Source organism: Rhodamnia argentea, chromosome 8, assembly GCF_020921035.1.
Source record: "Rhodamnia argentea isolate NSW1041297 chromosome 8, ASM2092103v1, whole genome shotgun sequence".
Taxonomy (NCBI): Eukaryota; Viridiplantae; Streptophyta; class Magnoliopsida; order Myrtales; family Myrtaceae; genus Rhodamnia; species Rhodamnia argentea.
Window position 1 is genome coordinate 24,266,852 of NC_063157.1, and position 24,517 is coordinate 24,291,368.

General features: G+C 43.4%; 4 protein-coding genes across 5 annotated transcripts; 2 read left to right on the forward strand and 2 right to left on the reverse strand.

The window, feature by feature from the left end:
• The first annotated feature begins 769 nt into the window (after positions 1-769).
• Positions 770-1,940, forward strand: LOC115735310 (F-box protein At2g27310). The gene has a single exon (XM_030666502.2). It carries the CDS (start codon positions 871-873, stop codon positions 1,894-1,896), a length of 1,026 nt encoding a protein of 341 aa, XP_030522362.1. The 5' UTR covers positions 770-870; the 3' UTR covers positions 1,897-1,940.
• A 9,829-nt stretch (positions 1,941-11,769) lies between these two features.
• Positions 11,770-14,908, forward strand: LOC115735247 (sodium channel and clathrin linker 1). Of its 2 annotated transcripts, XM_030666382.2 has the most exons (4): positions 11,770-12,679; positions 12,851-12,973; positions 13,288-14,629; positions 14,693-14,908. In XM_030666382.2, exons 1-4 carry the CDS (start codon positions 12,251-12,253, stop codon positions 14,701-14,703), a joined length of 1,905 nt encoding a protein of 634 aa, XP_030522242.1. In that variant the 5' UTR covers positions 11,770-12,250; the 3' UTR covers positions 14,704-14,908. The 2 variants fall into 2 exon arrangements, with proteins under 2 accessions (XP_030522242.1, XP_048139738.1); XM_048283781.1 differs by having other exon boundaries at positions 11,771-12,679; positions 13,288-14,908.
• A 242-nt stretch (positions 14,909-15,150) lies between these two features.
• LOC115735250 (bifunctional nitrilase/nitrile hydratase NIT4B) lies at positions 15,151-17,946 on the reverse strand. Its single transcript, XM_030666386.2, has 5 exons — positions 17,626-17,946; positions 17,354-17,533; positions 16,619-16,912; positions 15,698-15,979; positions 15,151-15,553 (listed from the first exon to the last, which is right to left on the reverse strand). The coding sequence occupies exons 1-5, from the start codon at positions 17,777-17,779 to the stop codon at positions 15,405-15,407; spliced, it is 1,059 nt and encodes a 352-aa protein (XP_030522246.1). The 5' UTR covers positions 17,780-17,946; the 3' UTR covers positions 15,151-15,404.
• Positions 17,947-18,160: 214 nt separating this feature from the next.
• On the reverse strand, positions 18,161-20,568 carry LOC115735251 (bifunctional nitrilase/nitrile hydratase NIT4B-like). Its single transcript, XM_030666387.2, has 5 exons — positions 20,373-20,568; positions 20,122-20,289; positions 19,202-19,495; positions 18,713-18,994; positions 18,161-18,574 (listed from the first exon to the last, which is right to left on the reverse strand). The coding sequence occupies exons 1-5, from the start codon at positions 20,512-20,514 to the stop codon at positions 18,438-18,440; spliced, it is 1,023 nt and encodes a 340-aa protein (XP_030522247.1). The 5' UTR covers positions 20,515-20,568; the 3' UTR covers positions 18,161-18,437.
• Positions 20,569-24,517: the final 3,949 nt, after the last annotated feature.

The following is a 24,517-nucleotide window of genomic DNA, read 5'->3' on the forward strand; positions in this document are numbered from 1 at the left end:
TAGGATTCAAAATATTTGGAAAATCTCATTTGCGACGGCCGGCTCGGTCGGACAATCGTCGAAGGTCGATCGGCTGGACAGCAATGATGATCGACGTTGGTCGGAGACGATGACGACTGCACAGTGGTCAAAAGTGGCAATGATTGGCTGTCGTGGCGACGGTCCTCGCACGGTGGCCGGCAAACTCCCCACTCCATCGATGGAACAAAATCACTAAATTATTTTTAACAAAAAAAAAAATTATCCAAATAGGGCTTATTCCACCCATAGCCTGGACTTCTTGTCTGGGTATATCCGGATTTATTCATTCCGGAAGACGTCAAGATATGTTACTATCATATCGGAACACGAGTTCGGACTATCAAACCCAGTCCTAGAGATCAAATTTCGATGAAAAAGACCCGATTGAGCCGACCCCAGGAGGGATCCACAACTAGGTAGTTTGACTACAATTCAAATTGGATTTCTTTGATCGATCAAGTCTTTTGCCAGCACGACGGTCCACCATATGGCCCCCATAATTTGAAAAGCCCTTTTGCCTGCATTGCATATTTTGAGCGAGTCAAGGTTCCACGAGGCTAATTTTGAACTCCCTGTTTTTTTTTTTATTACTTAGATAAAATATATGCTCTCTTTTTTTTAAAAAAAAAAAAAGATTGGAATAAGTTCAAAACGAATTTTATTCAACACATGCCAGTGTTGACTCTCCCCACGTTCTCATTTCCCCTATAAAAAGTCAGCCTTCCGTCCTTTGTCTCTGCTCAAAAACCCTCTCACGCTCTCTTTCTCCCTCGCCCCCGTACGACAACAACAACAACATCAACCGAAACGAAATCCAACCTTCCCACAAACCACTACCGAAGCACCACCATGCCTTGTTCATCAACCGCCCCCACCGGAAGTGATGCCACCGCCATGCTGACCTCCGTCCACCCGGACATAATCCGGACCCACATCCTCACCCGCCTCGACGGCCCAGCCCTTGTCGCCGCCACCTCCGCCTCCTCCCAGCTTCACTCCCTCTCCTCTGACGACTGCCTCTGGCGAGACATCTGCGTCGCCGCGTGGCCCTCGGTCAGTGATCCCCGCGTTGCCGAGGCCATCGCTGCCTTCCCTTCTGGCTACCGCTCCTTCTTTTCCGACTCCTACCCGATCCTCCACCACCATAAGCCGCAGTGCCGCCGCTCTCCCCCGCCCCCGGCCAAGAATTTGATCTCGGCCGTCGATGTCCACTACGAGGGCCAGCCAATATACTCTAAGGTCCACGAGACAGAGACTGCGTCTGGGTGGTTCGAGTGCTCGCCCTTCCGAGTCGACCTGCTCGACCTGAAAGAGTCCGTTCCAACTCGGATCCAGAAACCCGGTGGGATGCACGATGAGGCCTGGCTGAGGCACCTGGAGGACAACCTGTCCCTGAGCTGGATCCTTGTCGACCCGGCCCGGAGGCGCACAGCGAACCTCTCAACCCGGAGGCCAGTCTCAGTGCAGCGGCACTGGCTGACTGGGGACGTGCAGGCGCAGTACGTGATGGTGTTGGCCGGAGGGCCGCGGGGGTCGGCGGCGGAGCACGTGCAGTGCACGGCGACGGTCACGTGCGGGGGGAAGGAGGGCCGGAAGCTGCAGGTGAGGGAGGTGAGCTTTCAGGTGGAGGACATGGAAGGGAAGATCTTGAACGGGAGGGACAGTGCGGCGATCCTGGGGGAGGCCATGGAGAACGGAGAGAGGAAGAAGGCGAAGAGAGAGAGCGAAGGGAAAGAAAGGTTCGAGGAGCACGAGGCGAGAAAGAGGGAGAGGAAGGAGAGGAAGCAGAGGAGGGAGAGGGCGCTGGACTTGGTGTGCATCGCGGTGGGGGTCACCGTGTTCGTGGGCTTCTGGTCGTTCATCCTCTTCAGATGAAAAAACCGAACCAGTGCCGGAATGTTCAGCCATTAAAGTATAGCGTGCTCAAGCAGTAAGCCCAAGGTTTATAGCTACACAACACCATTACAGGCAGAGAGAATGAAAGAAGAGATTAGTTAGAGTTACAGAATTAGTTCATTCTTCTCTTTTCCTGTTTTCTTCGTCGCCGCCTGGTCAGATCATGGAATGGCCGACATCAAGCCGATCGGTGATGCGTTTGATTATGTAAAAACAGAGACAGAGCTTCTGTCTGGTGAACAAGGTCACGACATTCGTTAGTAGTGGTTCATTGTAAAATCAATTCATTCGACCAATATATAGTGGACAATGTGATTTATAGCTTCAATTTGTTCGCGGGTGAATTCTACGGCGGTTCATCATGGCTTGCAATGGACCGATCGATTGGCGACGGACGACATCGAAGTCCGATCAGATCATAAAGATGCGGAAAAGGGTCAATTCATGAAGTAGAAAAATACGATCTTGGCCTGAAAAAAAAAAATGTGAACAAGAAACGAGACCGTAATACGCAGCACGCCGATCCTGACCATTGACTTGGCGCAAAGATGATGGAACGGTTTGGGGTGCTGGGGCTGACCGAGCAAAGTCGCGTTCCAAAGTAATATCTTCATCTTCGTGGTCCCTCATCCACGATGGAAAAAACTCGACAAACGTGTTTGGAATGCCAAATTCCATCCACTTCCCAACTTTATTCGTAGCTGAATTCACACTACGTCTCTTGAAGGTATGCTTTGGCCCTATTTGATTAGGCATTGAAAATGAGCATTGAGGCTCTAAAATTCCTTGGCTAAATGCAAATGGTGTTTGGCTACTTTTTTAACTCACTTTGGGAAGATGCAATTACATCTCAAATGCTCTCTAAAGTCATTTAGCTCAAAGTACCTAGAGGTACTTTGAGCTAAAGAACTTTGCGAAATGCAATTAATTTTTTTTCTATTTTAACTTTGTCATCTTCTCTTGCCATCGCCCATTGCTCGCTCGCCGGATCGCCACGGCGCGCGTCGGACCGCTTGTCGCCCGCCGGACCGCCGCCGCTCGTCGGACCTCCGCCGCCGGCCGCACGCCGTCGTCCGCCAACCACCGCTTTTTTTTTCAAAAAATAAAAATACTTTACAAAGTAAATTTTTCACCAAACAACATTTACGTCAAAGTTGTTTTCCAAATATGTTTTTAAAATACATTTTACCAAGCATTACTTGCATTTTAAAAAATTCTTTAGCACAAAGATATTTGCATTTTTCCAAAGTCTCTTGGCCAAATATTGAACCAAACATGCCTTTAGCCCAAAGGTATTTGTATTTTCTCGAAATCCAAAGGTATTTTATGGACCGACGTTTTGGTTCTAACCCACTTAAATTCCTCGAAAAAAAAAATTTAGTGTCTAATACGACTTTAGGGTGAGTTTAAATTCTGTAAATCCCTCGTACGCATGTTGTTCTCGTTATCCGCTCGTTAGATTGTCTTTTTCATTATGCTTACGTCTCCCATTTTCTTTCTTGGAAATGTGAGGCTCACTGACCCGGCTTCTACGTGAGAGGATGTGTTGATAAATCGGTCGATGTATTTATCATGGGTCCGTTTTCAACCCCACTTAACTCTTCAGAAAAAAGTGATTATCTAGCGAAAGTCATAAGTTTTTAGGTGAATTTTCGGTGAAGCAGATGATGTTATGTTTAAACTAAAGACTCACACCCTTGACTCTCATAAAGATCAAGAAAAGTTGCGCACACAATTTGAGCTTCAACAAGGAGTGTCAGCATAAGTAGGCGAAAGAAAGGAGGCCTAGAGAAACGATACTATTATTTATCAAGCCTAAGCTAACTTACCTTGACTGCAAGAATAACATATATATATATATATATATATATACACACACACACATACATATGTGACGTGGCACCACGTGGCGCGCTCGCGACAATATGTAATGTGTATACATATAAAAGCCTCCCAACTTGTGTGAACTAGAAAAATTTCCCCAAGAAACTAGCAGCATGTACTCGCATGTGACTGGATCCTAGAAAAGAAGCTGCGCCAATTTAGTCCAATATTGTAATCAAAAGAGCCAAGTCCGTGGTGCTATTTTCTTGGTGAAGATTCGTGTCAAGATTCAAGATCTCGAATTTTCAAACACCCGAAAGCATGATTGATGGTCTGTCTTGTTCACTTCAAATAGACTCATCAAACGGGTGAATCGAGTCATAAATGGTCCGATCCAAATAGACCCAATGAATCCGTTTATAACCCATTTATTGCCATACAACTTTAGTAACCCATATTCGAGCCAACGTATGCTCAACTCATACCCGAAAAGTGTTTATGACCTATTTTGACCTGTCTATTTTTAAGCCCTCCAAGTTTCGCGCAAGATCCATCTTCAAATCCGACATAAATGGTTCGTCGGATCAATCTTGTTGCCACTATTTGTTCTTTAATTTGAAGAGATAATGGCACAAATGATCAATGAACTTTGATTCAAGGTGCAATGTGGTCCCCGAACTTTTAATTTGACTAATATGGTTCCTGAACTTTAGCCCAATATGTGATGTGGTCCATGAAATTTTAATTTGACTAATATGGTGGCTGAACTTTTGAAACATATCCAAATTAGTCCCGAAATAATAGAAAAATGTTCAATGTAGTCCTTCTATTAATTCTAGTTCTAGAACGACTTTGAACATTTTCTTACGGTTCATAGGTTAAGTTGAACATGTTTCAAAAGTTTGGAAATCACATTGAATAAATTGAAAGTTCACGGATCATATTGCACATTGAGCTAAAATTCATGGACCATATTGATCAAACTACAAGTTTATGAATCACATTACGTATTGAGCCAAAGTTCAGGGACCATTTGTGTCATTTTCACTAAGTCCAACTATTCAAAATTCACTTTCATTTCGTTGCTTTCAAAATATCAATCTCTCTCTCTCTCTCTCTCTCTCTCTCTCTCTCTCTTCCTTTAAAGCGTGGGAAATATTTACGTTGGTTGTGGTGTGCGTAGTATTCGAGTCCAACTCTCTTCACGGGCCTACTTATAAGTACCAATATTGTCTTTGGACAAAAGCCCAAAATGTTTCTGAAAACAAACCAGGAATACTGCGAACCTCCATTTCACGAATGTTGCATAATTCACAAGGCAATTCCTTCTCACCTTGCGGAAATCATATTTGTCGTGTGATATTTCTCAACATCTCCTGACTTCACATAATACACAAGATTAGACAAATCAGACTGGAAATATGGACATGGCATGAACATGTCGTAACTAATTAGTGTATCTTGTGATCTTTCTCATTTTTATTTTTTATTTTTTTATGCGTGTGATTTTCTGTTATTTCATGAGCCCTATTTCTATGACAAGCTCGCTGAGAAATAATGTTCGCGGATGGATAATGTATGGTGCAACTACTTATTATATCTTGCACAATCAATGAATTACGATAATTTCGTGGGCAACGAATTATTGAAGTAAGGCGGTAGGTCGATCCCGTCACACGCTAATCCTACAAGATTACGGGTAGACTATGACAAGGGAGGTGATGTCGGAGGGGGGCCTTCCGATGTGCGGTGGCTAAGGAGCCGATGAGTTCGGACAAACAATGTCACTTGCTTTCCTAATAGAGAATTCACATGAAGTCCCTAATGGAACCCTACTTGTCGGTGTTAAAATTGTCCCACATCGGTTGTGAAAAGGGCCGGTACCTGGTGGTCTGTTTATAAGTGTGAGGGAAAATCCCATCATTTGAGTTAGCTTTTGAATTAAGATTGTTGGAGTTGTCCCATATCGGTTATAGAAGGGATTGGTGATTTGTTTATAAGTATAAGGGAAAATCTCATTTTTTAAAGTAGTTTTTGGGTTGAGAGAAGCCCAAGACTACTCAACAGGTGGAGTGTTTTGCCATCTAATGTATCATATGACTATATCAAGCCCATCACCTCTCTCTTGGGAGGCCCATGTTTCGGTTTTACTATGTAAAAACTTGGTTTTTAATTTCCCTAAAGTTAAGGTACTTTTCCGTCCTAGAGAGTATAATACGGTGGCAGATTAGGTAAGTCAAGACGCAAAGAAAGAAAGTATTACCTCGAAACTGGGTATCCTCTCCACCCCGAGCTCTCTGGGATCTACTATGTAATGAAGCCCATCTCTCGGGTATTCTACCTTGATCATTATCAATGAAAATGTCTCTTCCGACAAAAAAAAATGTGTCATACGACTGAGGGATGGGCACCATGCCACCATTGCCATGCACTAATAATTGAGCTACAGGCACGAGCTACATTCCAAAAGAGTCGGGATGGAGCCATGCGACCTGTCGCTCATTACCATCCCACAGGATTTAGGAACGGGGCTTAAAGGAGAAAGCCCCGCCTTTGGTGGTGTCGCGAGAAAACGATTGAAACCGACCATAGTACGCTTCCATAAATGCGACGGTCCATGGCACTTGGCCCTCCCGAGACTAACTCGTAACATTTCTTGGCGAAGTATAGTCACTGTCCCCATCAATCGGTTTCGCGACATGAATTTTGGGCGAGTGTTGGGGTGAACTTTTTTCCCCTTTTTGTTTATATAAAAATTGGGAGTTTTGTTTTTTGGGTTAGGGAAAAGCTATCGTACCAAGAGACTTGTCGTTTTCTTGTCATCTTTGCTAAATAGATGGTATTGGACTTTCCTTATGCTCGTACCATGCTCGGTTGCTATCACCAACGTGGGTGGAATTTGCTTTCATTAAAAATCTAGGGCATACGTGATGGGAAGAGCATGCGTATAGGATGCCGAGTGCGGCACCCTTAAATAAGTTCAACCGCGCGATTACGTGCCTTCTTGGAGGAAAAAACAAAGATCGAATTATCGAGTCGTGAGCCGATTAGATGTGCTAATTGCCCTCTTCCCTCGACGATTGTCCGATGCATTATTGTCTCGGGTCGCTAGCACCCTTATGCATGTACCTTGTTATGACACGCTCGTTAGATCACGTTGCATTATTAAAGAAATCGGGTGAACGTCATAATGTGTTTCACATACGAAAGGCATAAAAGTATTAGCTTCTGATCGCAACATGATATGTCGGCATTTTCACGGTGGAATTAGTGTTATCGGGAATGCACAATATTCGATTCATATATGGGCGGTCATCTGATCGTGTGAAGACTACCCGATAACCAAATGAAGAGTATTAACTCTAATAACGACATAATTTGTCGGGCATCGGAGGATTTTCGATGTTGAAGCCGAAAGATTTTTTTTATTTAAAGTGTCATCGATTGCGTGCAAACCGAATACTTTCAAATTGAGAGTTCCTGCAGATCACTCAACCGTGAATAGGGAAGATAAAAGAAAAGGCGGGATCGGCAATCACGTGATAGACAGTATCAATCACAATCTAAATACCGGGACGTGAACGAGGGCAACTCGGGAAATAAAAAAAAAAAAAAAAAAAACTGTTTCCCTCTTTTCAGTTTCGGCCGACCGCCCGACGTCATGGGGAAATCCACGGCCCACGAGAGAGAGAGAAGAGAGAGGGGGGGGCCTTGAAAATTAAAAAACATCTGATTGAAGGCGGGCCCACACTCAAGTAGGTCCGGTGGGACCCATCTATAACCCACCCAAAATTGTACTTGAACCGAATGTGGGCCGATGTTGGCCCTGTCACAGGCAGACCATGTGTCCCTCGGTCTTACCTGGGCCCACTCCAATTATCTTTATTTTGTATTTAGAAACTCGTCACGGGTAAACTCTAAAATCACAATAAATGCACCTTATATTTGCAGCGCAAGCAGGATGGGAGTCAAAATCTCAAACGACTCCTTCGAAATATGTCATTGCTAACTTTATAACGTCTCCAAAAGTTCGAACTATTTGTACTTGTGAGATGAACGGAATTCTCAAACTTCTCGAAAGAAGGCTCGCGTCATGTCCAAGCGATTATTTCGATCTCTGTTCCTCTTTTTACCCATCGGCATCATTAGATTGCGAACTCGTTAATCGGCAATGCGTCTTGTGTGCTTGTGGACAGAGTATCCAAAGCGAACGGAACCATGCTATATTATGAGGGCAAACTATATACTTACTCCTAGAACGAAATATAGAAGATTCGCCTTCAATTATCACAGGCAAAAAGATAGATCCGATGCATCTTATTTTTTTGAAAGATATTTAACAATGAGAAAATTTCAAATAATAACCTGAAGTATGGTCATTTTCTCAATAGAGGGCCTACAGTGGACATTATTTTAAATAAGAACCTGAAGTAGCCGGGTCGGTCCTCTTATGCATCTCACTTGTATACTTAAAAATCGAATTAGAGTATCACCAGCTCCCGGAGATTCCACATTCGAGCTATCAGAAGCCGATGCGTCGACAATTGGGTTATTGGGTTTGGCGTCATGTTTGAATCCATTAACAAGATTCCGGCCTGGGTGGATCAAAATCGATCCATGGTCAAGCTTCAACCCGTTCAAATGGTGCAAAGGTCTTCAATATCAGCGTATTCAAGAAGGGCAAGCCTTCTAGTGCACCTCATTCCGTTCTTCATCGATCTCGACCTCCGCCATGGCGTCGAGCTAGATGAGCGCGGAGAGGTCCAGCATTGAGCTACGCCATGAAGTTGAGCATCGGTTGACCCCTAGCGAGGGTCGAAGGCACTCACTATTAAAGTCGAAGCGGCAGTGATGCACACCCTCACCATATGCAAATGCAATCTCTCTCTTTTGATTTGAAATTTTTTTTCTCAGTTTTCCTTTTTCATTTTATTCATTATCCAGATTTTTGTGCGGGACAAAAATGCCTTGTTCCGGCAATCGAAAAAAACCAAGCGCTCACCGGCCGGCAAATTCAAACTTCCATTTGAGACTAATTGGCCACTTTATGCCATTATTTAAAACACTGTTCAATTTGAACTCTTTTCGAAAAAAACGATACCACTTCATATACTTATTTGAAGATTTTCTTTTAATAATAAAATATCCTAATAATTGAAATATGTAAATTAGGAATAAACTCCCAAAGAAAAGAATTAAAAAAAAAAGAAAGAAATGGAGCCGTTAGTCGGGGACGAGGGGGGTGGGCCCACCTCGTGGCCTCTCTCTCCCGGACATGTTCTCATCTGGCACCGATTCGATGGTCGGCAATTATTAAAATTTCGGACCTTTCTCCTCTCCATCCTCCCCAAGTTTTTCTTCTATTTGTCCTATGGTCCTTCCTCTTTCACACAAACTCCTCTTCCTCAACAAGTCTTATCCTCCTCATCTCTCTCCAATTCATAATTCTGCCTATCTTATATGCTCCAATGATTGCATCATGATCGTCACACATCCCCTTTTTTGCCCCAAAAATAAAAAAAAATCAAACTAGTAAGCCACGAATCAAGATGTATATCAGATTTTTTTTATTTTCATTTCATTGTGTGTTCAATCCTTACGTTCGAAAAACATATCTTACGTATGAATCTATCTGTCGGACAATTGAATAGTATGGATAAAACACAAAAAGAGAGGGAATAGAACTCAATAAAACTGTCAAATTTCGAACTCGACTTCAAGCTCTGAAGCTATGTAATACCCTTGTTTTTTCAAGAAGTTCGACCCCCCCCCCACACACACACACAAAATCAGTCTTGGTCTGATGATGCGTATCTACGATGTCCATTGACAATGACATGAAATCTCACATCGACTTTCACAGCCAGCCAAGACGTATGTACCGCACAACTCTGTAATTTTTCGTACTTTCCTATCATCCTTGGAAGCATAATTACATGGGCGAATATGGTTTGCACATTGCGCAAAGGGAAGCTCCCTAGCGCTCCATGGTCTCTCACGTCTCTAGTTAAAGTCGATTTGATGATTTTTAGAGGGGTCGAAGTCGGAACTAGATCCCCTTGGCAATGTTGGGGGTGACATGATCGATCCGGGCCGTCCAAATAAAAAATGGACGGCCTGAATTAATCCACATCACTTTTTTTAAAATTTTGAAATTTCCCTCCCTTTTGAAAGGTGATGTGGATGAATCCGGGTCGTCTATTTTGAAATGGATGGCCCGGATCCCTCAATGTCACCCCTACCTTTATGGTAGGGGATCCGAATCCAATTCGACGATGGAAGAAGAAGAAAAGTTGGGACACTAGGGTTGATTAAGCCATAAGGAAACAACCTCTTCTATGTGTAGGAAAAAAAAAGGGGGGGGGGCATAAACCCTTAAATTTTTATTTTTTCTAAATTTCCAAATGAACAAGGGGCTAAATTTTTTTTTTAACCAAGCTCTCCAAGGACAGCAATTATGTGAGCTATATTGTAAGACACCCATGTTTGGTAGAGGTCCATGTTGTCTTCATTTAAGTGAAAAAAACAAAAGGCACATGTTAGGTTAAGGTTGCTAAGAGTCTCACACCCTCACAGAAAATAAAGCATAGTCAAGCATTCAATCTGACAATGTTAGGCAACAAGATTTTTGGCCTTCATGTGATTCGTCACGCGGACTCCGTGACTTTTGTAGCTTCCTTTTTTTTTTCTTAACAAGCACTTCTCTTTTTCCGTAATTAGCGACCGAACATGCGATTTCTGCTTCTTTTTTTCCTTGTCCGTCGATAGTATTTGAATTTTCATTTGAGTGGCCTCCGAGGATGAGGAAATCATAGTAAATGTCGAAGTCAATTGCGGGGCAATAACGTGAATTGGGCATCGGTAGAAGGGCCCGGGCGAATATTACCGCGGAGTTAAGGGGCTTCGAATGCAAATTAAAGAGATTTGGAGCAGTTCCAACTGTGGGGGACAAAATTAACACGCCCAACCCGGTCAAGATTGTAAAGAGCTTACACATGCACGCCTCCCATTGACGGCGGCTTGCCTACGTGGACGCCACGTCAGCATCCCCCTCGCTCTCAATCGCCCACTGAAACGAAGAAAGAATTTGGATTGTGATTGGGCGGATCTACAATTCTGCGTCAAATCGCGGTAAATCCTCCCCCCCCAGTAAAATCAAATGTCGTTGTCGACCAAAAATAAATAAATAAATGTCGTTGGGTAAATTTTTTTTCATTCCTTCGCATAATATTTTGCGAAAATTGGTTCGAATAAAAACTAATTTATTATTAACCTTATAAAGATATAAAACGTGATTAGCGCAACATATTCGAATGAAGATGTTTTTCGAAGCAGAAAATCGCATTGTTGGGTTCTTGTTAACCGCGTTCAACTTCATGTTAAATTTAGTGTTAGTACCACCAAACTAATTTTTTTACCCTCAAAAATCCTAAACTGATACACCTACGACAAATTTACTTTATGTTATTTTCCGTTAAGTTGAATTAATACTATAAAAAATTCCAAACTAGTACACACGTGACAAACGGATAGTAAAATTTTTAGATTTGTACCATCATCAATTGCCACGTGTCATCCAACTCAGCAATTCGATAGTAAAGTTTGACGGAAGGCGACAGAGGTTAAATTTATCACGGTTGTATCAATGTGGAAAACCAGTATACATGCGACAAACGGATAGTAAAATTTTCAAATTGGTACACTAATTAACTGTCACATGTAAACTTACTCAACAATTTGATGGTAAAGTTTGGAAATGAACAATGAGCGAATTTGTCACAACTGTACTAACACGAGGCTTTTGGAAGTAAAAAAAATTGATTTGGGATGAATTTATTACATGTGTATCGGTTCTAGGGTTTTCCTCGGACTAACACCTAAATTTAAAAGCACGTATTTTGGGGAGGGCATAGTTTAGCGAATTAGGATAAAAATCTTGAAACGAGAAGGACGGGCGCGCTTATTAAATTCGTGGGTTAGGAATAGATTTCCACATAATCATTAGCTTCCACATGCAGGGGAGAGAGCAAAACCTCTCTCTCTGTGTTTCTCTCTCCTCAACTTTACTTCTCTTTTCTTCCTTTTTCCCTCTCCAGAATTCTGAATCTCGCCAGCCAAAGGCTCTCTCCTCTCCTTCCTCCAATAATTCGACAGCCCACCACTCGCACAGCAACACCGCTTTCCCAAGTTCCTCTGCCATCTTTAAGACTTGCTGGGGGCGGGGCGAAGAATCTTTGATTGTCTCTTCCTTTGAGGAAATCAAGGTGACAGCCCGGACTTGCCAAAAAGAAAGAGATTTGATCAAACGACCCCGTACACTTCCTCCCCCCATGGAGCTTTGAGGCGTTCTCCCTCACCTCCCCTTTCAAAAATTTCTTCAAAGTGGGTCACGGCCCTGATGTTGCTCTCATGAGCTTTTGCGAAAGCGGGCTGTCGCGGTCAAGATTTGGTTCCAGCACTGACCTTCTTTCTGGGTCCTCTTGGAAGCGAACGGGAGCTTCCCCCGCTTATGGAGGGGAAGGATGGAGGGCAGTGCAAGATCAGGAAAAGGGGTTGCTCGTCTTCGTCGTCGTCGTCACTGGTGAGGAGGTACAGGCTGAAAAGGGCGATCTTGGTGGGCAAAAGAGCAGGGTCGAGCACCCCTGTTCCCACGTGGAGGACGGGCGCGAAATCGCCTCCGTTGATGGTGCCGAATGCTTGCTTGGCGGCTCAGAATGGCGGGGGTAGAGTGAAGAAGGAAGTGCCCGTCTCCGCCAGGAAATTAGCGGCTACTCTCTGGGAAATCAATGGGGTGACGTCGCCTGGAGAGGGAAGCGACTTGGATGTGACGATGGATCAGAAACTGTCGAGAAGAAGGGAGAAAGACGCGAGGTTGTCACATTCAGGTTCTCTGGTCCCTCGGTTGTCTGTTCCGAATCACAGCCCTGTGCTTCTTCAGGTTAGGCTTTAAGATTCTTCATTGATGGATGTGTTCCTCCACTTGTTTATCTTAAGATTCATGACTGAGGAAGTTCCATTTACGTGAGAATTCATGGGAGAATGTTAGCTTTGTCCAGATGTTTATGGAAGTTATGGCAAATTGCAAACTTTTTTTGTCTGTTAATTGCAGAGGAAGGGTCAAGCTGGAGGCGGCAATCACCGGAGAAGAGGGTCCGCAGTTTCTCAGAAACTTCTGATCACTGATTACATAGAAGGAGGCCAGGACTCATATAGCAATGCCAGTTTGATAGAGGTAAATCAAATACTCAAAAGGGTAAAGTTGCTTATAAACTATAAGTGAATGCTAGCGACAGGACATATGAGACAGAACGAGCAGAATCGTCGCTAGTTTTTGCTAAATTGCTCATTTTCGTTAGTTGAACAAATGAACTCGAGATTACTGTGAATCGTTTTTGCAATTTTTTTACGCGAGTAATGTTGGCATTTAAAATCTACAGGACTTTCTTTTGAATGAGCTGAAAAGAAAAAGGAAACCTGTCCTCTGTTGTATGTCTCTGTTTGAAAGGTGAGAGAATTCATGCTTTGTATGTGTGGTGGGAAATGCAGATTGAAGCCACTAAAGGCAAGAACCGGGCCGAGGATAGAAGGACTCGTCTAAAGGACGTCGTCAGTAGTTTAACCACGTCGAAGGAGCTTCTGAAAGTTCTTTTTCGCGTCGGTGGTCTTGAGAAGCAACATAAACCAACTGTAGCCCTCGTCTCGGCCTTAGGAATCGAGCTCGATCGTTCCATCATACAGGTTGAACATTTGATCCATGAAGAGCGGTCTCATTCTCACCAGATTGATTTCCTCATGAAGCATTTTGCAGAAGAAAAGGCATCTTGGAGAAGAAAGGAGCGAGAACGAATCCGCAGTGCTATTTCACATATGGCTGAGGAAGTCGATGTGGAAAAGAAATTGAGAAGACAGACGGAGAGACTAAACAAAAAGCTTGGCCAAGAACTGGCAGGCATGAAGTCCTCTCTTTCCAGGGCAATGAAAGAGCTCGAAAGCGAGAAGAGGGCCAAGGAAATACTGGAGCAGGTCTGCGATGAGTTAGCAAGTGGGATTGGAGAGGACCGAGCACAAGTTGAAGAATTGAAGAGAGAATCAGCCAAAGTTCTCGAAGAGGTGGAGAAGGAGAGGGAAATGCTTCAGCTAGCTGATGGTTTGCGGGAGGAGAGGGTGCAGATGAAACTTTCGGAGGCTAAGTACCATTTTGAAGAGAAGAACGCAGCCGTCGAAAAGCTGAGGGCCGAGCTCGAGGCCTACATGAGATCCAAAACGAGTAAAGATTCGAGTTCTCCAAAATCAGAGAGAGCCAAGGAGCTCAAGGCTTTCCCGAGTAACAAAATCAATCTCGAATGCGCTGAAAATGAATTATTCCAGGAGGGAAAAGAAGAAGCTGATGGAGAGGAATGTGAAGGAAATGAATCCGCAGAAAGTGATCTTCATTCGATCGAATTGAACATGGACAATAACACCAGGAGCTACAAGTGGAGCTACGCGCACGACGATAATAGTCAAGAGAACTCAAAAAGGGTCTCGGTAGATAATGAGTTCAACTTCAATGGGAGGAGATCTTCATCCGACAAAATTCAATGGGAAAGCATTTCCTTGAGAAGAGGAAACTCTAAAGGGGCGAATCTTCACGAGGGCTCCAGAACTCATGACAAACTAAACGGGTTTGACGCAGGGAGACTAGTAGAGTTCTTCTCACAGGCTAAAACGGACAGCAACAAGGAAGATGAAACCAGAAGAAACAGAGCGCTCACAGGCCTTAAGGACCATCAGTTGTTGAATTTCGCCAGTCCAATCCGGCCATGGAGCCACCAGTCCTTGCCTCTGCAACATCACAGCATGGAAAGTCGGACTGCGGGAACAAGTGATGAATGTGAAATTGAAGCGAGTCGGGATTAAAAAGAGAGTTCTTTTTTTTCCATTTTTTTCCACCCATCTCCATATCAGGCAGGGAATCCTTAGAAAATGCGAGCAAATGATGTCTTCCAGTTAGTCCTATTCGCGAATTTTTGATACTATAATTGTATATGTGTTGTTGGTCTAGTGCTGGTGTAAAGAACATCCCAATTTGCAATTTCAGGTCTTACTGCTAAGTACCATATTGACGTTGCTTCTGTCTTAGGTTGTAAGACCGGTGTCATCTGCCTGAAAGAACTTAAATAAACTTCCCCACGAGAGTATAAACCACAGATGCTCTTCATCATTCTATGTGCTACTTAACAACTCTATCCTCGTCAACCAGCCGAAAGATTCTCTGGCTCAAGGGCCGGCATTTGTTATGAGGCAACTGACTGTCGAAATAAGACTAGGTGAATGGAACTGGAAAATATTGCAGCAGCGAAAACAGGGGCGCGAGAAGAAAAATTGTCACTGAACTTCCAAAAGAAAAGATCTAGTCAATCCATGAGGAAAGCCATTAACGATCCCATTTCATTGTCAAGATGGAGACTAATTACAAGGAGTCGTATTGTACAGAGTCCAGACATGTTTACTGTGCAACTGAGACATAGCATTGCTTCCTCAACCATCAAGCAGAATTTACAATAGCCCACGAAGTAGAAAAAGTTCAAACAAACCATCAGGAGGTTTCCCACTGGGAGCAGCATTCTCGGCACTACTCGCCATGATTTGGACCTGGCTCCGTGAAAGAAAACATAACCTATTTATAAAGGGCCTTCAGGCTTCCCGGATGTCGATGCAAAGGTAACTGGGTTATTCGGATGGTCCCTCACGATCAGGCTGAGCACCTCGGGCCTCGAATAATGCCCAACCACATCAAAATCAAACTTGGCCCGCGCTATTTCTCCAAGATCTGCACACCATTAGACCATAAGTAAATCAAGCTCATAAGGGAAAACCTGAAGCCCTAACAACTCTCATGAGATCATAATCTCCTCGGTTAGCTAAGTTCCAGAGATTTAAAGTGCGCGCGAGCTGCAGGATGAAAGGAGCATACCAAGGTCAGCTGAGATAAGTGCCTCGCCATCATAATTGGGTCCAGCCAAAACATTTCCTGACGGAGATATAATTACACTGCCTCCAGCACATACGACAGAATCTGGGTTAAGATCGTCATCTGTTCCAGCAAAAACATACTCCGGTGGAGGTGGGTAATCTTTCCGACGACAAAATTGGTTGGCTGATAAAACAAAACATCCACCCTCAAGAGCAATATGTGTCATAGATGCTTGCCAAGTCTCCCTGTCATCAGCTGTCGGTGCGCAATATATTTCAACACCTGCAACAGAAAAAAAAAAAAAAAAAAGACTGGATTTTCTCAATCCTTCCAGCATCAAGTTCACCTAATACAGTTCCTGTGCTAAGCACAGTTTCTATTTCAGCATGATGACTCGTGGAAGCCCAACCTGAACAGAAGGCTGGAAGGTTTCTCAATTCAACAAGGCATTGACAGACAACAATCCATGGTCAATCACATTCTGATAATGACTGTGATGGTTAACCTTCCAAAATTTATATTGGAATTGGTTCCAACAACATCAGTGGAGGTAATGAAAGTCAGCCCGATCAGATGGATTGGACACCAATTTGACAGCCTAATAGAGGCTTTAAAACTTATAACCGAGAATAATATCATTATCATATCCAATTGTGACACAAAATTTATGCTAAAGTAAGAACGTCAACATGAACATGGTTACTGGGCAAAAACGGATCACCAGCTGTGTTATGCAGCAAATTTTCAGAAGACAGTGTGCAATTGTCAGTGCGCGCGTCTATTTTTTAATTGTATACTTCCCTTCAAGTCCACATGGTCACAAAGAGCAGATACATGCCATTCAGTGGAGATGAAAGAGCCTGGGAGATGAATTCTAGTTTTACATCAGACAACAAGCTACAAGCATGCAGAATAGCTAACCTTTAGCATACATTGCTGTCCTCAGAAGTGGCATTCTATTTTCCCAGCAAATGGCCGCACCGATTTTCCCAATCGGCGTATCAAACACCGGAATGGTCGACCCGTCACCGAATCCCCAGATGACACGCTCTAGAGCCGTGGGCATGACTTTGCGGTGCTTCCCAAGGTAACGACCTTGAGGATCAAAAAACAGGACTGTGCAATACAATGTATATCCATCTCTCTCTATCACCCCCATCACCAGGTACACTTTATATTTTCCAGCCATCGCTGCTAACCGATCAACTTCAGGGCCTGCATAAGCACCGATCATGGCACATATGAGGAAGACAAGACAGCAGAAACGAAAGCGATATTAATCGATCACATGATATAAAAAGCAGCTATTTGAAGAAGGTCGGAAACAGAAAGTCATTGGACACACGTTCCCCAGAACAATGAGTATCTAGGCTGCTGCAAGTTCATCACACTACAGATAAAAGAAGAGACTCTGCTTCGACACTGCGAATATTGGTGTTCGACGGACTTTTTGCACTTAGCTAGGGTCAGTGGATCACTACAGAGCTCAAATAGAGAACCACCACTGGAAATTACGAATCATCGCAGCTGGGTGAGAATGAACTACCCTTAAAAGGAAAAAAAAAACAACACCCACCAAACGTCAAATAAATTGGAGTCAACAGATTTGATTTAAGTCATTTGAGGGGCACAGGAACATGGTGGTAGTGCTAGTACCTGGAACATCAACGGCGGAGGCATGATACTTGCGAAACTCCTCCTTGCCCTTGGCCGTGCGATTGCCGATGGTGACGCCGAAATTGGAGCCGCGGGGGTAACCTCCCACGAAGGCTTCGGGGAAGACGACCAGCTGAGACCCGTACGAAGCCGCCTCGGCCAGCAATCTCTCCGCCTTATCTGACAATCACATCCCACAAAAGAAGTAAAAAAGGCGTCAAATTTACCGAACCCAGAGAGAGTGAGAGAGTGAGAGATGAAGAAGACGGTACCCAGAGTGGCGGGTGTGTCGTAGAAGACGGTGGAGGCCTGGACGACGGTGCCGCGGACGACGGCGGCGGCGGAGGGGTCGGAGGACATGTCGACCTCGGCGATGAGGGGTAGGGAGTGGCCGTTGTCGATGGGATCAGATGGAACCAGTGCCATTGCTCTTTTGTGCGTCTCTCTGTGCGTGGGTCTTGCTTTCGCTCCGAGTCGGAGCTAAGTTTTGTCGCCATCTGGTCTGAGCTTAGAGAGAGAAAGATGTGAGATGGGTTTGTCTCCACAAACGTCAACTTTGCACTGATCCCACTACTTCGATCTGAGTCGCTAGTCCTCGCACTTTCGCAGCCGCGGGAGGTTTCTAGACCTTTCGTCAGTGATTCTCGTGTTCTTGCCCGGTCGTGGTCCTACAATTATCATCTTGTAAAAGCCATGCTATCACGTGCTGTAGATGCTTAAATCACTCTTGTTTTAACGTAATTTCGATTGACTTTCTCTGTTTCGCTTTGTTCATTTTGCATATACGAATCTTCAAATGTGAAAATGCACATAAATCCATTCCCACGCAAAGCCCCAATTTATTTATTTTTAATACACGATTCCGCGAAATACAGAATACAGATAACGAACTGTCGTCTCAGACGACGGCTGCCATTTCGACCGTCAACCATTGCCGTTGGCCAGACGCAAACTGGTTTTCTCAGACACAGCATGTTATTCGACATAGAAATTGAAGTTGCGGAGCAATGCCCCTAGAAGAAGGCATCGCCATGCGACGAATCCTAAACTAGGCATGAAGCAGAGGCGGCAAATCGGGAGACGCCTAGAGGGCTCCCTCAGTTGAGGTGAAGGTGACAGGACTAGCTCGATGGTCCTTCACGACGAGGCTCAACACATCAGGCCGCGAATAATGCCCGACGACGTCGAACATGAACTTCGCCCGCGCAATTTCTCCAAGATCTGCATTTCATCCCATCAATAGCAGAAGTGAGCGCGCACATCTTTTCTCCAAGACAAGTGGCCGTGAAGCCCAACATCACCAGATTCACAGATCAAAATATAGTCAGAAGGTAAAGTTCTTTAGAGCAACTGAATTACCTAACTCAGCTGTGATGAGACCCTCTCCTTCGTAATTCGGCCCGGCAAGGACTGTACCCGATGGCGAAACTATGACACTGCCGCCGGCGCACACGACAGAGTCCGGCAAGAGATCATCATCGGTCCCGCTAACAACATATTCGGGAGGAGGAGGGTAATCCCCCCTTCGACAGAACTGATTGGCCGAAAGCACGAAGCATCCGCCCTCATGGGCAATGTGAATCATGGACGACTGCCAGGTTGCGTTAGGATCAGCAGTCGGAGCACAGTATATCTGAATGCCTGAAGAATTCAGGACGACTTCACAAGTTAATCGCAGCACTGAAGATGGAAAATTCTACAAATTCAGGACTGACAGTTCTTCATATGCGATTGCTAATTTTCAAGGGGTGAAGGTAACTTTTTGAATGTGTCATTAACTTTCTAAACGAGTCGATAAATCACAGGTTTGTGGAATCATCCCTATTGCGATTATATGCGAAATTTTACCTTTGGCATACATAGCAGTCCTCATCAGCGGCATTTTGTTTTCCCAACAAATGACAGAGCCTAGTTTACCGATGGACGTATCGAAGACAGGGATCGTCGACCCATCGCCGAAACCCCAAACAAGACGCTCCAAAGCGGTCGGCATGAGTTTGCGGTGTTTCCCAAGGTACTGGCCTTGAGGGTCGAAAAAGATGACCGTGCAGTAGAGCGTGTATCCGTCTCTCTCTATAACACCCATGACCAGGTACACTTTGTATTTTCCAGCCAGGGCGGCCAGACGTTCGACTTCAGGCCCTGCAAGTGAAAATTCCTCTCAGTGGATTGATCACAATCACAGAAATGAACAGGTCCAGATTTGGTGGCGAAGAAAGAGGACTTGACAGAAAATTGAGCTTCTATGGTTTGAGACTATTGACCTTCTTGATGGCTTTCTAGTTCTACAGATGAGTGCTAAAAAAGCCATCTCAGCCATTTCTCTTCTTTGGGCTCTAACTCCAACCCATCAATTTGAGTATGCATCACAGACAATTTTTTTTATACGGGTGACTGCTAACATTTCCCTCCTGAACCAAGTAAACTGCCAAAAAGTTTCAATTTTTTCCGCCTTAATAACCAGAAAATCCATCTTGATGATGGAGCCAAAGTGCGCGAATGTGACTGAAGCATGAAATCCTTTGCATTTGGTGGTGCAGACTGTGCCTTGTGCCTGATCCATGGATATTGATCCGGGTCAAAAACGGATGAATATACGGTGAGGCATTCCAATCTGAGCTCCCACACCATGCTTCCCCTCCAACCAACCAGAGTTTCAGCCCCAACAAGTGCTCAGACAGAAGTAACATTACAACCCATCAACTGGTTCAGTCATTTCATCGAACAAAAAGCAGATGGAAACCCAAAAGTGGGAGAAAAGATCTCACCAGGCACATCAATGGCCGAGGCGTGGTACTTGCGGAAACTCTCCTTGCCCTTGGGCGAGCGGTCGACGAAGTTTAACCCCCGAGGGTACCCACCGATGAAGGCTTCGGGGAACACAATCAGCTGCGACCCCAGTCCGGCTGCTTCCGCCAATAGCCTCTCCGCTTTATCTGCACTCAAAAGAGAAACTCTTAATCCCAAAAAACAAGGAAGGGAACGCAGAAACGGAGACTTTATAGGTCGAAATCAAGACCGAGAGTCGCCGGAGTGTCGTAAAAGACGGTGGAGGCCTGAACGACGGTGGCTCGAACAGTCGTGGGGGCAGGGGACGGAGAAGGGTCAACGCCTTTCATGTCGATCTCGCTGCTGATAGGACCGGTACAAGAAGAAGACATCGTGAGCTTCTGTCTGTGTTTTGATGGTCTGTATGTGCGCGTATGTGTTGGTACGTGTGTATATATATAATATTTCGGAGAAGAAAATGCTTCATGAGTTGTTGAGAGTTGTAAGAAATTTAAGCGCGCGAAACTTTCAGCTTTTCTCATGTTGACTTTTATTTATATATACATAAATATATGAATATATATTAGGATTAATATCGTGAAAAATCTCAAACTCATACACTTATAATAAATTTACCTCAAATTAATTTTTTGATCATAAAAAATTTCAAACCGGTACAAATGTGATAAATTTACTCCGAACTATTTTTTCGATCGTAAAAAACCTCAAACCGATACATCTGTGATAAATTTACCCCAAACTAATTATTTTGACCACCACGAATTTCAAACTAGTATACATGTGACAAATTTACCCTTCGATGGTTTCCGTTAAATTGAATTAATATTATGAAAACTCCAAATCCCTACAATAGAGGGTAAAAACCTCAAACGTGCGCATCCAAGAATTGTCACGTGTCATCCAACTCAACAATTTGACGATAAAATTAAACAAAAACTAACGGAGGGTAAATTTGTCACGGTTGTACCGATTTGGGGTAAATTTGTCAACGATATGCCAGTTTAGAGTTTTTTATAATAAAAAAAATAGTTTGGGGTAAATTTATCACGGGTGTACCAATTTACATTTTTTCGTGATATTAACCTTATATAATACTTAATTTATGTTTTTGAACCTTTCTTTGAGTTCTTCTAAATCGAAACGCTTCAAAAGAATTTCATGGTTTACATAAATGCACATATATTATTTCTTAAGTTTACTAAAAAATTAAATGGTATCTTAAGCTTCGACGGGAAAACATAAAAGAAATATTTTTTCTTTTATCCTAAGTGGAAATATAAAGAAATTAGGTAGATACGGAAGCTTAGGAACATGTAACCTTCGGATTTGTAGGGACTCGCGTGAAACTCGATTTTCGACCATACGTTCTCATCGTATTAAATATAACGATATCATTACCTTTTCCTTGTTTGGATTTTATGTCTATTTTCCGCATATTATTGGGCAATGTCACTTTGTCGTATTAAATTATTGTTGAAATCACATGCTCTCTGCTACGTAAAGTATTGTATCAATGTTTCGTTAATTAGTCAACGGAAACCAAATCGACATATAAATAATCTGGCAGACTAAAGATGGGCTCTTAATCGGGAGATTAGTATTCGAAATGACTAATAATAAATTATTGCCCCCCCGGCTTAAAATATCAACTTAATAACCAGCTTTAGCATCCCTAGCATTACTCTTCTGCGATTAGTTGAGCAATTCAAGTTGAATTTGATGTCGAGACAAGTAAGTTGACCTTCATAGTTGAGCAATTCGAGTTCAATTTGATCTCTACAGTATTAAAATCGGATTCGTGGGTTGTTAAACTTCGATTCTGTCTACTATGTGCAATTCCTAAGCTTAGGGTTTTCGGGTCAAAAGGGCGGAAATTGGCTCATGCTGTCTTGCTTCTTTAGTCGGATTGTTAGTGAGAATTGAACTCGTCCTCGGTCGCGTGATGCCATGGCAGAAACCACCGTGAGGTGGTAGTTGCCTAGGCCTCCCTACCGCCTCACGGCAGGCCCCTGAGAAAGGCGATCGTCGTCAGGCAAGGCTCGTGCTCCCAAATTTAATGCGAGAAAGAGATAGAGTGGGCGACCATTGTCACCGACGTGATTAACGCTATTGGCACTCAAAACAAATCGGCCACTGAAACACGTGATGCACGCGTGGGAGATCGACAAATGCGCAAATCACGTGAGGAATCAACACCTGTGCAAGCACATGAGGAGTCGACACTTAAGCGGAACACGTGAAGAGTCAACACACATGATAGACACGTGAGGAGAAGGCATGTCGCGAGAGAATAAAGAAAGCTCGTGTAGAGCAAGTGATGGTATCGATAAGCATCATTTGAAGAAATCGTCAAACCCGTTAGTAAATTGAGCGACAACAAAAAGCAATCCCTCCAGATTCAAGGTCTTTTCAAAGAGTGCCAAAGTATATGAAAGTTATTTCCTTGAATACCATGGCGGGAGGGCAGATTCAAGGAGGAAAAGATTTGAACAGCCTCTGAAAACAAGTCAAGGAGTCTGTAGAATATGGAGGATATAGGCATATACCCTCACGATCGAAAGAAAGCTAATAAGAGTCCCATCGACGGTTATAGGATTTCCGAACTTAGAAGCCTCGAGATGCGAAGAATGTGGGCATGATTGACACAAAAGGAAATTGAAGAAAGGCGCCAACATCATCAGTTATCTAGAGTCAACTAACCGCTTGAAAACTGGGTCAAAAAGAATTCGAAAAAACCAAAGAAGGCAGCAACTGTTGGCACGTAATGATTATTACCACCGAAGAGTAGTTACCACTCCAGCCATTATAAATACCACTATGCATCCACAAAGAGCAACCTCCCTCGAACAAATCAACAAATTTATCTTTATCTTTACTTATTGCGCTGCATTTACTTTCCTCAGCTATAACTTTCAAGATTCTTGTCGTCAAGTCAAATTTTGGTGTTTATCTTTATCCCAGATGCTGCGCCATCGAGTTAAATTTTGGTGTATTATCGAAGCATGTTCAAGGCATTGTCATCGAGTCAAATTATGACATTGTTTTGGATGTATTGGTTTGTCGTTCCGTGGAAGAAATTGTACCTACAAAGCAAGGCCATCGAGTTAAACTCTGATTTGGTCTACTTTTGTATCATTTCTTTCATTCCATCCGTATCGATTCCTTTTGAGTTGTACTTACGAAATCCTTCCATCGAGTTAAACTCTGGATGGAGTAACATTTGTATTATTCTATTGGAATCTTTGCAAAAATTTCACGCGCTAATTCTCTGACTCTTAGGATCTCTCCTATCCGAGATTGGCACAGTACCCTTTATCACATTTAAAAGCCGAAAAATAAATTTCGGTGAAAGACATTTTATCACAAAGCAATTTCGACCAAACAAACGCTACGCTGTCGTGCGAATTTTTCCAAATGTAAATTGAAAAGGAAAAGGAAAAGGAAAAGGAAAAGGAAAAAATGCTTTGCCAGGATTAGGTTCTCCTTTAATTGGGGGTAACTGGACATGCTACTCCAAATCAACTAAACCACTCTTCTATGTGAAAATTATGGTGAGAATTCTCCTTATCTATGGTTGCCTCCTTCTGTCTTGCCGCTTGCCGTCGCCAATGGTCCCTTGCTTGTATTTTACCATTCATTAGGTTTCGAAAAAATTGTTAAAAAGTCCTAAACCTTTTGCATTTGGCCGGAAATCGTCGATGTCGATGCCAATCATGTTATGTGATACCGTCGGCGCCGATGTAGATAATTTTTATAATATTTTATTTATCTTTATTTTTTTATGTTTTTCATTTTTCCATTTTTCTTTTTTCCCCTCCGCCGGCCTCGGGCGGTTCACCCCTTCCATCCCTCGGTGAGGGCAACCCTTACCGGCTCTAGGCGAGGGTTGCCCTTGCCCAATCAGACGAGGCGGCAAACTCATGTGAGGCCGATGGAGGTTGAGCACCGACGGAGGGAGAAAAGAAAAGGAAAAAGGGGAAAAAAAAAAGGAAAAGGGAAACATAAAAAAGAAAAAGGGCAATTTTTTTTTTTGAAATTTTATTAAAAATTGTTCACGTCAATACCGACGGTGCCACTTAAGATGGCCGACGTAAACATCAGCTATTTCCGGCCAATAGGACCGAATTGGCAAAAGGTAAAAAGGTTTAGGACTGAATCCATAAATTTAAAAAGTTTAAGATTGCATTGGCAAACGTGCAAATATAAAACTTTTTGGACAATTTTTCCCTTTGGTTTTAATTAGTAATTAAAGTCCAATCGCGGTTGATCGATGACCGATTAACTTGTGTAATTTCAATTCAAATACGAAGTAAATGGATTGTAATATACCTTGTGATATCAAAGTCTTTGCAAAATTGGAGTTACTAATACTGC